Below are 13146 nucleotides of genomic sequence, written 5' to 3'. Positions count from 1 at the left end.
TGTATGTCCCAATGAGCAAATCTATGTTTGTAATTTCATTGCGCTGCTAGTGCTGGGCACATCATGCAAGCGAGCCTGTGAACAATGTTCCTATTTATAACACCTCCCAGTACTTCTCCTTGGCTGAAGGATATGGACAGGCATACTCATTTATTAGCACTCTTCCTTTAGCAGAGCCAATGAGCTGTCCTTTAATTTAGCAGAATCCCTTCTTTCCCTGAGCTAAAACTCCTTACTCCCTTTCTAATGCTACCTAATGGTTATAGAAGAATCAAAAACCTCTAGGAATTATAGCTTAAAATTTAAATATTAGCTGTAATACTTGGAATTTTGGCAAGATGGTATTCCTTGGTCATAATATTTGACAGCTTTATGAGAAATGATGTCAGTTGTGCAACTGGGCTAGAAAGGCTGTGATTTATTTTACTTCTTAAAACATAAGGCAACAGTAAAAGGAGTAAAAAACCTCAACCTTTGTCTGGGAAGCATTTACCATGTATCCATCACTTTTCTGCAGGCACCTCTGAGAACAGAAGTGAAATGTAAAGCGGCAGTTCAGGGCATAAACATACAGAGCATACCGAAACGAAATCAGAGCGTTTTCTCCACCGTGACAAATTTTGCTATTAGCCTTTTGCTCCCTGTTTCATGCTCTTTATCAAGCTCAGAAGTCAATCCTCTCTCATCCACCCCTGGTGATGAAGCTCAGAGAGAGGGGAAAGTGTCAGCCTTGCTCCAGGGGCAGGAAGGAGCTGGGCACAGGCTCAGCCAGGCACCACCTTCCAAACCACCGCTGCTTCACACGTAGGACTGCTGATTCTACAAGTGAACTTCTCCATTTACATCTTTCTACACCACTCCTGTTAAGATGACAAGGAATTGCCTGCAGCACCTTTTAAAACACACTTTTGGTATCTGTGGAGAGTTGGCTCACTTCTGCTGTCTCTGATTTATTACTTAGCTTAAAAGAGAAATCCTGAGTAACCTTTGCCAATCATTTTAGTATCTTCAGTTCACCTCAACTGAAAAATAATGCAATCACATTAGTTTTAAAAACAGAAGGAACCAAAATACAGTCCTCTCACCTTCCATTCCCAATGGGAATACTGTGGAGGTGTCATTTTCTTCCAAAGTCAAAGGGCAGCCAAGAGTTTTGCTGCTTTAGCCACTGTCCACCTCTTTATTGCCTTATAGTCCTTTCACCACTGTTATACCTTGAGATCCTCTCTCTAGTTTGCAAAGATGCCTGTTTGGGTTTACTTTTCAGGAAAGAAGTAGGATTTCAGCTACACTGCAATAATGCTATGTGTGGTTTGGTTTCCAAACTGAGTATCTGTATTCCATAATGTAATTTGCCAGAGCTGAGTTATAAGAATTAAAAAAGCTAAGGGACAAAAAACCTACGTAACTTTCTAACACTGCCCAACTCAGATGTTTCTCTAAAACGTAACAGTTTGTTTTTCTCCAATGAAGTGATGTAGTACCTTTTAAACAGTTTTGTTTTCAGCTTTCACACCTGTTTAAATGTCTTTTCATGAAAAAGATGTATCTCTGTTTGCTACTACTTTTCATTTTCCTCTCAGGAATGATAATACTTTGTCATATTCACAGTGCATGGTAGTTGCTAGCCTCAGTTATTTTCTAAGAAATAAGGATGACAAAGATCTCCTCTGTAACCTGTAAATAACTATCAGTTTAAATATAAAAGATGATATATAATGTTATACATAGAATCATAAAATAGTTAGGGTTGGAAAGGATCTTAAGATCGTCCAGTTCCAGCCCCCTGCCATAGGCAGGGACACCTTCCCCTAGACCATGTCGCTCAAGCCCTGTCCAACCTGGCCTTGAACACTGCCAGGGATGGAGCATTAACCACTTCTTTGGGTAACCTGTTCCAGTGCCTCACCACCCACACAGTAAAAAACTTCTTCCTTTTATCTAACCTGAACATCCCCTGTTTCAGTTTAAATGCATCACCCCTTGTCCTATCTCTACAGTCCATATGAAGCTAGAGGCAACATGGATTAACAAGAAACATAATCAACAGCTAGCAAAAATAGTACTCTTGAAGACATAAGACAAATAATATGAAACGAAATGTCAGTCATCTGCAAGACAAGACTTATGTAAATTCCAGCTTAGTGCACCAGTATTGATTTTATGCTTGCCTGAGGTATTCTCAAATGTAGAGCTGTGCTAACTTTAAGGACTGTCTTCAGCCAGTCTATATTGTTTTTCTTATACAGTTTTCACTGTATTGTTTTTTCATGTATTAAGGCTTTTCTTGTACAGACAACTCAATTTTTACTCTATTTAATCAAGTGTCACTGGTAGGAATTCCAGAATTTCAAGGTTTCTTTTCCATGTCTTCACTCTATAAACCAAATTATACATATCATATATATGTGTATATATATGTGTGTGTATAACCAAAATATCTCCCTGCCACCAGTTTGATGATTTCCATCTTCCAGGATGATATAACTACCTGATGCTGAAGCTTTTGATCACACTGATTTCTGAATGAGCAATCATTTGCAACTGACAGATCCACCCCTCTCCTAAACCCAAATTATCTTCATGCATGCAAAGAACAGTGGCTGAGTTAGCTCATATCCAGCAGAATAGCTGTAATAAAATTTACTTAAATGGTATCTTTTCTTTAAAAACAAAGTCAGCATTGTCTTTCTGCAAAGAACGTATTTCTATGGAGCAGTCTGGGACAAACAATGTGCAATACTTCAGCAAAAGGTACATTTAGGTGCTGTATGTAAGGCCAAACCACACCACAAAAGAAATACCTCAAGCTCTCAATAAAACTAACACAATTACCTTTTCTTTTCTTTTTCTTCATAATCGTGGATGTTATGTCCATATCCCACACAAATGTGGCTACACAATTACTTACACATTTACCCAATGGTGTCTGACTACTGGAAGTCACTTATCACCTAAGTACCTTTCAGGAACCACTTATATGCAGATGTACTGCACTGCACTACTGGGGATGCCGCTGTTGGGAGAAATAAGCCACCTCCTTGAACCTGCAAACATCAGAGACTGTTCACTAACAAGCATGTGCAATAGAAAGTAGGAACTTAAAACCTGTAATACTAAGTGGTAGAGAAGATAAATTACTTTTTAGTAAGAACATGAGTACTGCAAAGTGATTTCAAGGAGTGATTTTCTAAGACAGGTTTATACTTCATGCTAAAGTGGATTAGGAGAGGTATCAGCATGAATCAAATGACATGACACAGTTAATGTGGATTAAGCCAAGGCAAAACCACTTTTTTTACCTGTCTGAAGCCAAAATAATTTATGGCACTGATGAAAAATTAAATTACCACCACATTTTATGAGATTTTTTTTTTTTTTTTAAAGAGAGAAAAATACTACTGAAAAATAAATCTAAGTAACTCACACCAAAACAACTGAAAGGTTTGTGGAAACTGTCTTCGAAATTGGAGAAAACTGGGAAAGCTCCTGTCCCATGGTGTATATTACACAAATGTTGATAACATAGGAATGTAAAACTGTTTGTCACAGAATATTCATTAAGCAAACCTGTGCAATAGAGACTACATTCCTCTTTAATCAATGTGCTTCACAGGAGAAGTTAGTGAAGGGATGGAAAACATCCAGCCTTTATTAGAAATGATTTGGTTAATTACGTTTACCTTGTACTGAGACTTGCAGTTTTTGTTCCAGTAGGTGACTCCAATCCTTCCCCTGGCTTTGAGGATTTCTCTCTGTTCATTTGCTGCAGTATTGAGTTCAATTCACTAATAACATTAGCCTTTGGGCCTGAGAGAATTGGGCTTTTCACCTCCGTCATGTCACCCCATAGCTTAGATGTCCTTTGGGGAACAACTTTAGCCATATTGGGCTGAGCACTGATTGGAGGGGGGGGTGGAGCGGGAGGAGGGATAACAAAGCTGTCTACAGTTTCTTCAATTAGTGTATCCTTGTAAAGTGCATTGCTTTTGTTGATTATGGGCTTCATTTTTGGCTTAGGAGGTACTGGGGGTTTGTCCACCAGAAATGTTTGCCCATCTGCATAGACTGTACAAGTATCCACATTCTCCCCACCTTCCGAGGACAAGGTAGAGATGCTGGACACCGTTGAGATAGTGCTGGTTGTCTCTAAGTGATGGTCACTACTACTCCGACTGTCTACTTCCTCAATCCCAGAGTCAGTGACGTTATCAAAGCTGTCAGGGGGTGGCAGAAAGGAGGCAGGCAAACAGTTTGAAAGAGCCACTTGCTTTTTACTGTCTATGGAATTTGTTGCCTGGCTGGAGGCAAATGGCGCAGGTGAAGGTGTGCCATTCTTTCTTTGCGTAACCATCTCTGTTAGAGCCGAACCGGGAGCCGCACGGTCGTCGGGGATATCAAAGCTGTTGGCAAACTCCAAGGGGGGTGGTAGTGGCTCAGTGAACATGAACTCTTCATCGATATCAATGGAAGCTAAGGGTGGTGGAGGGATGCGGAATGGCAGGATGACGGGGTCGTCCACAGAGCTCGCTGCTACGATGGTTTTGCAGGGAGATGCCGGTGGCTCAGCCTCAGCAGGCACAGTCAGCTCGCCTTCTGCTTCCTCACTCCCCTCTGGCCTCTCTGGTGGGGAGTTTTCAGGGTTGGATTCCACTTCAGTGCTCTTTTCCTCTTCATCTTCGGGCGCTTCATCTGACTTCGCTGTGTCCACAGTATGAACCATTAACAAGCCAGCTGACTTCTGCTGTGAAGTATCCACGATGTTTATTAACATATTCTTCTTCTCCTCAGCTTTCTTGTCTTTCCCTGCATCTGTTTCATACTTGTTCTCGGTCTCCTGCCGTCTCAATGGGCCACGAGTGTTTTGCCTAGCGACAGGAGCAGTAACGGGAAAAGTTGTTTCCATATTGGGTCTCAGCTTTGTATCGATGTAAAGTGGTTTATTAAGGTCAGCTTTAACAGTGTCTCCTTTGCCTGGAATCTGCTGGGTTTGTTCTTTCATGGCTCTGTCCCTGGCAGAGAGAGCGAGGGCTAGTGGTGAGTTTGGATCTAATAGCTTTCCTGTGACTGGGTGAACGTAACTATCTGAGCTGGGTGCATTCGTGGACTTAGCTGCCACTGTACTGTTTTCAGTACCTTTCGTTTTGGACTGAGCATTTAATGTCCTTGAATCACTTTGATTGCTGGGTTCACTGCTATTAAAAAGATTTTCAGGCTCTCTAAGTGCGGGAATTGGAGATGGTGACATAAGCTGTCTAAAACCATCCTCACTACTAAACATTGCTTCATCAGTAAATTTAGATTGCCTCATACGTGGTGTTGGTGTTGTTAGTCCAACATCCTCATCTCCCAGGTCTGTGGAGAGGAAGGCTGGAGAATTACGCCTTGCTTCCAGCCTCTTCTCCCTGTCCCTCACTGCTCCAGCGATGGCTGCTGCAAATGGACTGCTGACACCTAAGCTATCGTCAGGTCGAAGTTGCCCAGGTTGCTCTGAGGACTGAGGATCGATTTCCATGCTGCTCCCTTGGCTGCTTTTCCCACTGCTGCTGGTGGATGGCTCTTTCACAATAATTGTTGGGATTGGAATGGAGCAAGTCTTTTCTGGACTGTCTTCAACATTAGATTGTTTCACCAGCATCCCCTTCCGCCTCGCTGGTTTGGCCGGCACGTAAACTGCTTTGCTTGCAATCTTCCCAACCTCAGAATAGGGATTTTCTGGCATCTGACCCCTCTTGTTCCTGAAATTTGCCTGAGATGCAGCACTCCGATTGTACAGGTCTTCAGAGTCCAGAGAGTATCGGTCCAGTTCTCGTCTGAAATAGATCCCCTTGTCCCTTATCATTGTTCCCACACTCTCAGGCCTAACCAAAGTAATTTTTGCACCTGAATTCTGATTAAATGGAGGTTTAATAGTTCCATAGCTCCTTGATGTCAGGGATTTGGGGGAGTTGTACAGAGAGGGAGAAGGTGGTGGTGGTGAAGGAGGTAAGGACTGTGGTGGTGGTGGGATATCTTCAGAGGTGTCAGGCATTGAAAGACTTCTGGTAAACTTCAACATAGGAGGAGCCAAAAACTGCCGTTCTTCCTCTGTTATTCCTAAAAATCAGAAAGTATATTTAAAACACAGTCTTCCACTGGGATCCCTCACATTGTATTATTTCTGTATCCAACCTAAAAGTGCCAGGGTGCGTTTCACATGACATGAGGCATATGCAAAGTTACAAAAGAGGGCTTTTGGTTGATTCCTACAATAAGCATTCCTTCCTGTTGAAATTCCAGAAACCTGGATGCCAGAATTAAAAGGGATGCTACAGAATTTTAATTAAACTGATCACTGATGTGTAGGCAAACGCTTTGGGTTTAGGTATCACCAAGGTAGCTGTAGAGAAACACATTTGCTTTGAAAATTACTGAACAGGGAAGACATTCTGTGCAGAAGAGTAGTTTATGCCTTGCTCTCCCACTCTATAAAAGCACATAATAATGCAACTTCGAAACGAATGAATTTTTAAGATGCATTTGAAACTTAGCAAAGTGACTGCGAAGATTCTATTGGGGAAAAAAGCCTAATGTTTCATTTCAAAAAACGACATTATATTATCACAAATACAGCTTTTAACATAAATAAACTGGATAATATTGGGGTAATTCAGATGCTAATTTTACATCAGCTTAATGCGTTTCTAAACTGAAAAACATCACTACTAAGATTACTCCTAGAGAACAGAACAAGCCTAAATTTGGCTTTTTTCTCTTTCGTAAAATCATCTATTGTCATCATTTGGAATGGAAAAGAGGTGAATTTTGTTCCATTTGATCAATAGGGATTCCTTTGTAAGCTACACAACATTACAACGCTTTTGCCTCAGTAACAAAATAAAAAGAAATATCATTTTACCTTGGGTAATGCACTGCAAAGGGCTTGTACTGATAATTTGTTCCCTTCTCACTGCCCTTCCCTGTTAGAGGGAACATTCTAAAGAAAGGAATTAAAGTTCCATACTACTTGCCTACTGCCATCAAAGCAGCCTGTGGAAATACCATCTGACACACAAACTTCTTTTCTTATGAACTTTGCATAAAAATTAAACAGTCATTCACTGAGGTAAAGATGCTTTAAGAAAGGAGCAAAGTTACTAAAATTATGTGATTAATGCACAAGCAAACTATACATCAGAAGCATTTTACCTATAGATTTTTGTCTTCTCATTGTACCCCGAGGTATACCCAGAAAAGGACCTTGAGGACTCCCTGGTACAGTGGGCGTCATCACAGCAATACCCTGTCTCTCATACATGGACTACAAAAAAGCAAACAAAAAACCCCACAAGCATTAAAGCATGCAAATCTTTCTCTCACATGTAAGTAACTCTGCTGTCATATCTGCTAAACCCCTATCCCTTTTACTTAGAGTTGTTATGGAAAATATCAGATTTGGTATTATACTGGAGAGGAAGTGAAGAGAAAGGGCAAGCTGGGCTTTAGTTCCATGTTCATAAAATGAAAACGGCTATAAGTGGAGTTAGTTGAAATTACAAGGCAATATGTTCAGATTCCAGCACATTTTGTGTGCAGCAAGAAACACAAAGCATGAGCAATTACCTTTTTTGTCATTCACTTCAAAAACCTGCATAGGTGTCAGCATTCACTCTGCACCAAGCTGTATGCTCTCTTTGCTTCTGAAGAACAGACCTATCCCTGGAGTACAGAGTCAAGGCGTTTTGCACAAGGTTACACTGTCAGTGAGCATCTCAGCTAGGAACTGAGGAACATTACCTGAATCCCAATATGCACTCAATTGTCCCTCCTTCTTGTAGATCATTATGAATCTACTTGTTTTCTGCCTCTTAGAACAGCCTTAATTTCCTTCCAGCCCAAGTGTTTGTTGTACCAGATCTGATGCTCTTTTGGAGGAGTGGGTAATGGAAAAATACATGTAACATGCAATAAAACCAATTATTTTTCACATGCAAAGCTCTGTAAGAGCAAATTGTGCAACTGAACAATCCAATTTCAAAGTTCTGGAGTTTAAGTTTTTAATACATGCTATAGTATTAATGTAAATTCTTCCCTTACAAATAATCCTGTGTTATTTAATCCAGATATTATATATGCCATTATTAATAATAAAAACTTGCAGTAGAAGAAACCTTCACATTAGTGAAAACTGTATGGCTGCACTAACTCTTGGGGCTGAAACCGAAACAGCATACCTTGACTTTGAGCAACGTTTTTTTGCTTGGGGTTAGTATTGTATTGACACCTTCAAGTTCAGAATTTATGGGGTTTCACCAGTTCAGATTAAAGGCGGAATAAATTCACATCTGTCTGAGTAACACTGCGGTAGCAATGCTGTTGATGGGACAGTCTCAGAATAAGGATGTAATGAGAAAAGTTCTACAAGGGGAACGCTGACTTGTGTTAAAAAGCTATTATTAGCAACGCAGAGTAGACCACGCTTAAAGTTACAAGATAATAAAAGCAAAATGAGTATATAAAGCAATGTTCATAAACTCAGTTCTGTTGTATGCCTTGTACACTGCCACCCCCCCCCCCCTTCAAACAGTTTCTGAAATGAAAGCAGTACTTCATAGCTACCACTCACATTCATATCTGTAGCTGAGGGAAAACATCTACTAGAAGGCCGCTGTTTAATAGTTGCCACTCTTGAGTCCACAGTTGCATTGTCTGCAATTCTTGATGGCTTGGAAACTGGTACTATTTCATCCACCTTATCTGTAATATAAAAGTATTCAGTAAAATAAGTATCATTTGTCCCACAACTGAAAATTTCCGTATTGCAAGGTCAAAGGAAGAGATTTACTTCTCAAAAAAATGCAAAGAAAAAGTTGTTTTTTTTTTTTTTTGGCAATTTAACAAGGCAACGCTTGAGCATCAGAAGTCGTGCAAGCCGAGCACTTTTTATTGCTGCTACAGAACATGCATGCTTTAGTTTTAAGCCTGCATGCATTCAATGTTTACTTAGTGTGACTCGAAAAACAATCCTCTTCTTCAAACCTTCAAAATGTGAAGGGAGAATATCTATATAGAAATGGAAAGAAGACCTTTAGAAATAATGAATCCGTACAGCACTGTTTCAAATAGAGATAAGCAGACTGTACTTAGCCATCAGAAGTTCAGTGATATTTTGGACAATAACAAGTACTCCAGAAGTGCTCTTTTATGCCTATTCTCCTTAAGTAACCACATCCTAATTTCTTCACATGCTTGGATTATCAGATTAGCATTAGTAACTGCATCATTTAAATGAATCTTTTATATGTATTTTGTACTTTAGTAACTGAACAGCCTAGGAATATATTTAGCTGTGGTCAGAAACAGACCAAACAAAGTCCAAATCTGAATGAGAACTTTAACATTTGGATTTGGGATTCTGATCTATTATATGATGTGACGATAAAATATAGGGAAACTTTAATCAAGATCTTCCAAAGCTGAGTGTTAGTTTTAGCCCTGTCTCCAAGTTTGGTCACAAACAAGGTTCATCAGCATTTAATACATAACATTACTGCCTCAGATGGAAGACCTCCAAGTACCATCTTATCAGCTAATTATAGCCTGATAGCTCCTTTACCGCCACTTCTACTATTATGAAACTAAGGCATGGAGAAATTAAATAACTAGCCTAAGCCAGCAAAAAAGTTCAATGTCTGAATCTGTGCTAAAATCCAACTTGAATCACACCAGCCTGTTTCCTTACTATGCCTTCCACTGAATTTGCTTTTCTGTATCATGCTAATTTAGTGTTTTTTTTCCTTTGTAGTTTCATCAAAGTAAGGATTACTTATATAGCCTGTGGTATTTATGTGAGTGAAATACCTCAGCCTGCCTCCTAGGCTTCCATAATGTGAGTCGGGGCAATGTTACTTTTCAGCAATTAGATCCATCTCCCAAATATTTGCTTTAGCAAACAAGGATAGCTACTTCATGAGGCTACTTCATGAGGCTACTACAGATGTAAACAACACAAGGTTGTGGTGGTCTAGTGATGGTGTTACTATGCCAAGTATCAGATTTAGGGAGTTAAATTTTACCTCTCACTGGAGAGCAGCGCACTCAGGGCCCTGGATATGAATATGGATGGGAATAAGCCAGGAGGAAAAGTGCTTTTGATTCCTCTAAACAGTAGATCTGGCTGATGCAAGGATGGTATTTTAAACAGGAGAAGAGAGGGAAGACCTTTAAGCCTTCTGGTTAGGAAAAAGGTTGTCCTAGAAGTGGATATTTCAGTGTCACAGAGGGTCAGGGAGCAGGCAGGAAAGGAAAAGGTTGAGCAGAACCAGTAAGCTGAACACTGTTGAAAACTGTCTCACAAGAGTAGTGTTGCTGTTGCTTTTCAACTGAGGTTAGCATTCAATTCTTTTCATTGGTCTGCTTTATTTTTGTGGGGTTTACATCATCCAGTGGAAGGAGAAAAGGAAAAAAAATTCTTAAAATCATCACGTATTCAAAAACTTCACATTTCATGAGATTCTGTAACACAAACTGTGAACTTCTGAAAGAAAAATATCTGCACTTCTGCTCAGCAAAAGGCATCAGAAAGCAATGGCATAACCATGGACATTTGACCTATACAACAAAAAATATGGCTAGACTGTAGAATCATCCTCAGGGGATCTATCACCAAGAGCTTCAACTGGGCAGAGATTTCCTGTTAAGTCTCTCCCACCCTTTTTAGCATCCCAGAAGCCAGACAACTGGTCTTTGGGATACAGAAAGAAGGAAGCTTTGGAAACTGAAGCAGTAGGTACTCAAAATCTGTAAACAAGAAATATAAATATACCATGTATGAACTGATCCCCTTTATTTTTAACAGACACATGTAACCATATACCCATTCAGACAACAAAAAGCTACAGGGAAAGAGTGATGAGGCTATGACAGACACTTGAAAAGCATGAAAATATTTGTTTGGGGATGAAACATACATACCCTCCAACTGCACTGATTTTGCTAGACAATACTACAAGTCAGATCCTAATTTTGGATCTGACCAAAATATCAGTTGGTACCAATTCTTAATACCATCTACTGTTCCCAGTTGGAAAAATCTTTGGTTTGTGTAGGTTTATTGCAGGTTTCTTGTCTGTAGACAGGTTTTCAGTCCCTACAGATGCTCCCATTCAAAGGGTGCTTTGTGCCTTGCTGAGTCTAGCTACAGCACTTAAGACATGGGAGAGGAGAGCAGGTTAAAGCTTAAGCTGCTCTGCAAGTAGCTCTTTAGGGGTTCCTCATGTAGTATTTCCAACGGCAGCGCTGCTATATCTGTGCAGCTTCTTCTTTAGCCCTACTGCCCTTTGATCAGAAAGCAAAGGTAGAGTGGAGGTTGTAATTTTGAAACTACCACAAAAAATCTGAAGCTACAGAAGCAGCCAGCATGTGGAACGAGCTTTATTCTACATGGCAGCAGCTACATGGCGGGTCCTGCAGGATACGTCAGAATCTCAGCATCAGGCCGCAACTGCACCACACTTCTGACGTGAAAGCACTATGTAAGTAAAAGCATTCTCGCTGCATTATCAAATGTGCTCATTAGGCCAAGAAAATGAACTGGCTGAATTGTATTTAGCTGCATTCCAACTCATCCCAAAGAAGTAAGACGGAAGCAGATTGGGACAAACTTTCACTTGCCTTTGCCTTTCACTGTTCATATCCACAGTACCAGTGTGCAAACCATGTATGCACCAGAAACACACATTCATAAGGCAGCACGTACTGGAATAATTTGTCAGGCTCACTAATCAACTTGTCTCCCAACCTCCTTGTGATCTTCAGTACTCTTCAGCATGCATTCCTTGTACCAATGAGAGGGGAATCTTACAAGCTTGTGTTTGAAATTCTCTTTACAAACAGTTTAAACTAAAGAGATATGAAAAAGCCACAGAATGGGTGCAAAAATTTACATCTGGTGTGAGGTGTGTAGACCACGTGGCCAAAGAAGCACGCCTCCAATGGTGTTCTTCAAAGGAACGCAGCTGGACGTAGGCGGAAGGGAAGAAAAGATTCCTTAGTGGAAAAAGCCTACGCTGGAGGTTGGCCATGCCAGCTGCATTTCATGGTTAAACCGGTCATTTAGCAAAGTAGAGCCACAAGCACACACACACACACTTCTAAGGGAGCAATCTATGGCTGGCTGGCAGGAGAACCAAATAGTAGTTGCTTTATTCTGAATAACTTCAGTCTCGCAGAAAGACAGGGAAGAAGAGTCTGTGGCTCACTGGACAGAGCGCAGCTCGGCTGTCATCACAGAAGAGGAGTTTTAGGCCTACAGTTACTCTCTAGTATTTGCCAGAGGAGGAATTCATCACTGCTTTGCCATATAAACTCTTCTGAACCTTTACGAGAAGTTACAACGGCAATGTTGAGAGTCAAACACAGGAGCCATGCTACACCTGTGATCATCAGTTACCACTGCTCAAGGGGCTCCTGGTAACAGCATCCTTTCGGAGAACTGTCAGGGATACCACATGTATAAGCCAGTCTGATGCCTCTGCATGCATATAGCAATTTGAGTGCCACTAGATTAAATTCCCCCGAGAGAGGCAGCACCAACAGATATAAAATAACTTATTGTAAACTGTATTTCCATCTGCCCCGTGGGTTACAAATTGGACCCGTGCTCTGCTCAGGGTGCCAGCCCTCAGGAAATTACACGGCCTAAAGGCACAGAAAGGAGTTGCATTTTATCAACATGTAGGTCATCTCTGATGAAAAGCTCTTAAATCACAGACAGAGTAGCACAGTACCCAACAGCACGTCCTGACTTTTACATTCTCAAGAGGTCTGGCTGCTAGGCAAGTTGCTTTTTATTTTTTTTTCTTTTTCTTTAATAATTAATATCTATGATAATTACAGGGGACAGTCTCCTCCTCATAGATTTGTTGCAGGAGATGGTTCTTATCCCCACAGAACTCATTGCTTAGTGACTCCTGTTTCCAATCCCCAGACTCTCTCAGAGGAAAAATTATAATGCTGCCCATCAAACCACCAGATCCATCATAAAAGGAACTTTGAAAATGAGAGTCAGGTGCCTAGATAGATCTGGTGGCACATCACTGTAACAGGCCCCAAAAGATAAATATGAGGTATGATCCTGGCAACATTACTTATTGTACGACATAGCCA

The 13146-nt window shown here is 40.7% G+C and overlaps 1 protein-coding gene across 6 annotated transcripts in view; it reads right to left on the bottom strand.

The window, feature by feature from the left end:
* The window catches only part of SHANK2 (SH3 and multiple ankyrin repeat domains 2), a 361673-nt gene that overhangs the window by 11508 nt on the left and 337019 nt on the right, over positions 1-13146 (bottom strand). For 4 of the 6 annotated variants that reach the window (XM_061462082.1, XM_061462086.1, XM_061462083.1 and 1 more), the window contains 3 exons: positions 8606-8736; positions 7189-7300; positions 3684-6096 (listed from right to left, as the gene is read on the bottom strand). In XM_061462082.1, coding sequence (XP_061318066.1) covers positions 3684-6096; positions 7189-7300; positions 8606-8736 — 2656 coding nt within the window. Of the gene's footprint in view, positions 1-3683; positions 6097-7188; positions 7301-8605; positions 8737-8982; positions 9043-13146 lie in introns of all 6 variants that reach the window. The other 2 variants (XM_061462081.1, XM_061462085.1) reach the window with 1 other exon arrangement.

This window comes from Pezoporus flaviventris, unplaced genomic scaffold (genome assembly GCF_033815535.1).
Source record: "Pezoporus flaviventris isolate CSIRO_AGI_PZ_B2104156 unplaced genomic scaffold, CSIRO_AGI_Pfla_v1 ptg000035l, whole genome shotgun sequence".
NCBI classification, from domain to species: domain Eukaryota; kingdom Metazoa; phylum Chordata; class Aves; order Psittaciformes; family Psittacidae; genus Pezoporus; species Pezoporus flaviventris.
This window is presented reverse-complemented; position numbering and strand designations above follow the sequence as displayed.